This window comes from Cebus imitator, unplaced genomic scaffold (genome assembly GCF_001604975.1).
Source record: "Cebus imitator isolate Cc_AM_T3 unplaced genomic scaffold, Cebus_imitator-1.0 Scaffold223, whole genome shotgun sequence".
Lineage (NCBI taxonomy): Eukaryota > Metazoa > Chordata > Mammalia > Primates > Cebidae > Cebus > Cebus imitator.
In genome coordinates, this window is record NW_016107538.1 from 1,885,022 (window position 1) to 1,888,705 (window position 3,684).

A 3,684-nucleotide genomic window follows, 5' to 3' on the forward strand; every position below is an offset into this window, starting at 1 on the left:
GATACTCTGTCTCAAAAAAAAAAAAAAAAAAAAAAAAAAAAAAAAAAAAAAACAATCCAAATAAAAAAAAAAACGTCTCAAAAAAAAAAAAAAAAAAAAAAATTGAGGGTGATGGCTAATAAGTGTTTGAATATATAGGTATTGGTGGGACAGTCTGACTACTCTGAATAACGTCATTTAGAAGAGGAGAGGCTGGAGTAGGGAGGAGATAGACTTTGGTGAAGGAATGAGAAATTAGTGAAACTAGTGGTTAATGGGTGGCAAGGAGGTTGCATAACACAGGCAATGAGAGAAAATTGAAGTTTACTACATGTGGGGACAAAATAATTTAGAATGTTAAAGTCATACAAACAACAAAATCATTCATAATGAAATTTAAAGAAGAGCTGAATTTTATTTTTAATGTAAAATACTGGTGCTATGATCCGAAAGGTGGCAGTACTTTCCAGATCTCAGTTTCCACTAGTTTTTTACATTTTCGTATTTTGCAATATTAAATATGAAATGTTGAGGGGAAAGAGAAGATCAAAATACACAAATATAGTCTGTATTTGAATGGTTGAGAAATGGACAAATATTATCATACTTTGCAAGTTTAAGAACTTGTGGGATTGGCTCTTTTTTTCCAGTTACAATTTCTTCCAACAAGTCTACCAATCATGAAAGGAAATCGACACTGACCCCTACCCAAAGGGAAAGTATACCAGCGAAGTCTCCAGTGCCTGGGGTGGATCCTGTCGTGAGCCATAGTCCGTTTGATCCCCATCACAGAGGCAGCGCTGCAGGAGAGGTTTATCGGAGCCACCTGCCCACGCATTTAGATCCAGCCATGCCTTTCCACAGGGCTTTGGATCCTGGTAAACACAAAATATAGTGACAATCTATGGCAAAGAAATATGCCACCTGTATGACTTTTCAGCTTTCTGTGATAGTGCAATGGCATGTGTATCATTGATGTACAGCTCAATGATTTTTCACAAACTAAATGCCCCCATGCTACCAGTACCCAGATCAAGAAATAAAATCTTATAAGCACCCATTAAAGAACTAAAAATAATAGTATACGAAAAGCTCTCTGATCTGATGGCACTTGGCAAAGCTAATTGAAAAAGTGGGTTAATTGAATAATTATTTTAAAATGACAGAGGCATGCCTTAAACATGTTAACTTACAGCATAAATAGATGTTCATCTACCAGTACTCTGATCTAAGGCCAAGGGTTTTTCCCATCCAAGTACTAACCAGGCCCGACCCTGCTTAGCTTCCAAAATCAGACGAGATTGGGCGCGTTCCGGGTGGTATGGCCATAGACAGGCCATGGCTTTTTCATAAATGATTGATTAAACCTTACTGTCTTTCTTATAGAAAAGAAATGCACATTTCCAGGTTTTTCTTTTTTTAAGTAAAGCTAGAACTTCCAAGTAAAGACACTTCCAAGCAATAAAAATCCTTCTAGATTTTTTTTTCAGTCTTATAAATTTGAATAAGATTCAACACCTGTTTCAGCTCCTGTCAAGTCTTTCCAAAGCTATTAACTTAGTTTTCAGAGAAACCACTCTTCATTCTTCTTTGATTTACGGATTATGTCATTAAATTACATAATTCTAGTAACAAGTATAGCTGGAAGAAACTTTGGAACACCACTGACATTGGTAGACAGAACCTGGTGTTTTACATAAGGAGGGGAGAGGAGCGGTCACACCTGTTGGTTAAGAGAGGCTCAGATGGGCTATTATAATCTGCTGGACCAGAGGCTGCACCTTGTCCTCCCAGGTTGCAGTCCTTGCTCTTCCTTGACACTATTGGCTGAGCCCAGTCACAAACGTGTTTTCTACTCAGACCTCTTCTCTGGCCTAAATTACTCTTTGCTTATTACTTAACGTCCTTCAGGTGGAAATAAGGACACAGAATACATGTGTCTCACTTTGGTCCTTAGGGAAGAATTTTTCATTACCAGTATGCTAAATTTTAAAAGTAAGAATTCTAACGGTTATTTACATTTCATGATAGCAGAGTATCTGTGGGAAATATCCAAAAGCTGTGTAAATACCATCAAATTATTTGTTGCTTGACAACACTGTTTCAGAGGAGCCCAATACCTATTACTTAGGGCACTATCTCCCAGATTGTGTCAGCTGACAGATTTATCTACCTTCTAGATGAAAGGGAAGCAAATATTCCAGAAAACTTGTTATTTGTTTTTCTAGGGAGAACATATACATATAAAATAGGTCACTCAGGTTCTCAGACAAAATGGAATGTTTCTAGTTTCTGTTTAGTGTTTATCATAGTCTTCATTTTGTAGTGGTTTCATTTGCTTGTTTTTGAGCCTGAGTTGGATTATGTTTCAAGGATAGAGACGTTATCTTCTACTTTTTACCACATCTAACCCTTCCTCATGTCTTGTGTCATTCTCTCGTGAAAAACTACAGCTTTTTGGCCAAATCCTGTTGCCACTCGTGTTTGTAAATAAAGTTTTATTAGGACACAGCCACACCATTTATTCCTTTTCTCTTTAGCCCTCTTTGTGCTACAGTGATGAAGTTGAGCAGCTGTGACAGATGCGAAATGGCCCACAAAGCCTAAAATATTTACTATTTGGCTCTTTATGTCAAAAGTTTGCCTTTCTCTGCTCCATACACATGGGCTAATTAAATCCTTGTAGTTTAATCATTTTCACTCCCTGGAGAGTAAAGTTGCTGATTGATTGCCACAAAGTGTTTTGTATACATTTCGTTGGTTATATTGGATGATCAGTGCTATAAAAATAATTTTAGTTTCAAATGCAACTCTTGCAGATGACAGATAAAAATGTAATAAAGTTACATGTCAATGACTGAAAGTAAAACTACTTGAAAAGTTTTTAGCTACTGTTATCCTTCCCCTTTTCCATTACATCTTAGACAGTAGAATGAATTAGAATTGATATTGCTGATATATCAAGGTCTAAAATAAATCCACCTTAATCCTTGTAGCTAAGTAAAAGTTCCATGTGCAGTAGCTCAGCACATGATATTTGTAGATGGGGTTTAGCAAATGCATTTCAGCCAGGACAAAACTCATTGCCTTTCTCTCATTCTCTCAATCAGCAGCGGCTGCTTACCTGTTTCAGAGACAGCTTTCACCAACTCCAGGTTACCCAAGTCAGTATCAGCTTTACGCAATGGAGAACACAAGACAGACAATCTTAAATGATTACATTACCTCACAACAGATGCAAGTGAACTTGCGTCCAGATGTGGCCCGAGGACTATCCCCAAGAGAGCAGCCACTGGGTCTCCCATACCCAGCAACAAGAGGTATGTGTCTTTGCATTTCAGAATTCATAGAATTTATGTTTGCCCAGTGTTTTTTAGGTACTCAATAAATACTTGTTGAATGGGGCTGTGCGCGGTGGCTCACGTCTGTAATCCCATCACTTTGAGAGGCTGAGGTGGGCGGATCACCTGAGGTCGGGAGTTCAAGACCAGCCCAACCAACATGGAGAAACTCCATTGCTACTAAAAATACAAAATTAGCTGGGCATGGTGGCACATGCCTGTGATCCCAGCTACTTGGGAGGCTGCGGCAAGAGAATCACTTGAACCCGGGAGGCAGAGGTTGCAGTGAGCTGAGATTGCCCTGTTGCACTCCAGCCTGGGCAACAAGAACAAAACTCCGTCTCAAAACCAAAAAAAAAAAAAA

The 3,684-nt window shown here is 38.5% G+C and overlaps 1 protein-coding gene across 1 annotated transcript in view; it reads left to right on the forward strand.

Moving 5' to 3' along the window:
• NCOR1 (nuclear receptor corepressor 1) overlaps window positions 1-3,684 on the forward strand; it is a 181,473-nt gene that overhangs the window by 139,707 nt on the left and 38,082 nt on the right. The window contains exons 31-32 of the mRNA XM_017496857.2: window positions 630-857; window positions 3,090-3,299. Coding sequence (XP_017352346.1) covers window positions 630-857; window positions 3,090-3,299 — 438 coding nt within the window. The remainder of the gene's footprint in view (window positions 1-629; window positions 858-3,089; window positions 3,300-3,684) is intronic.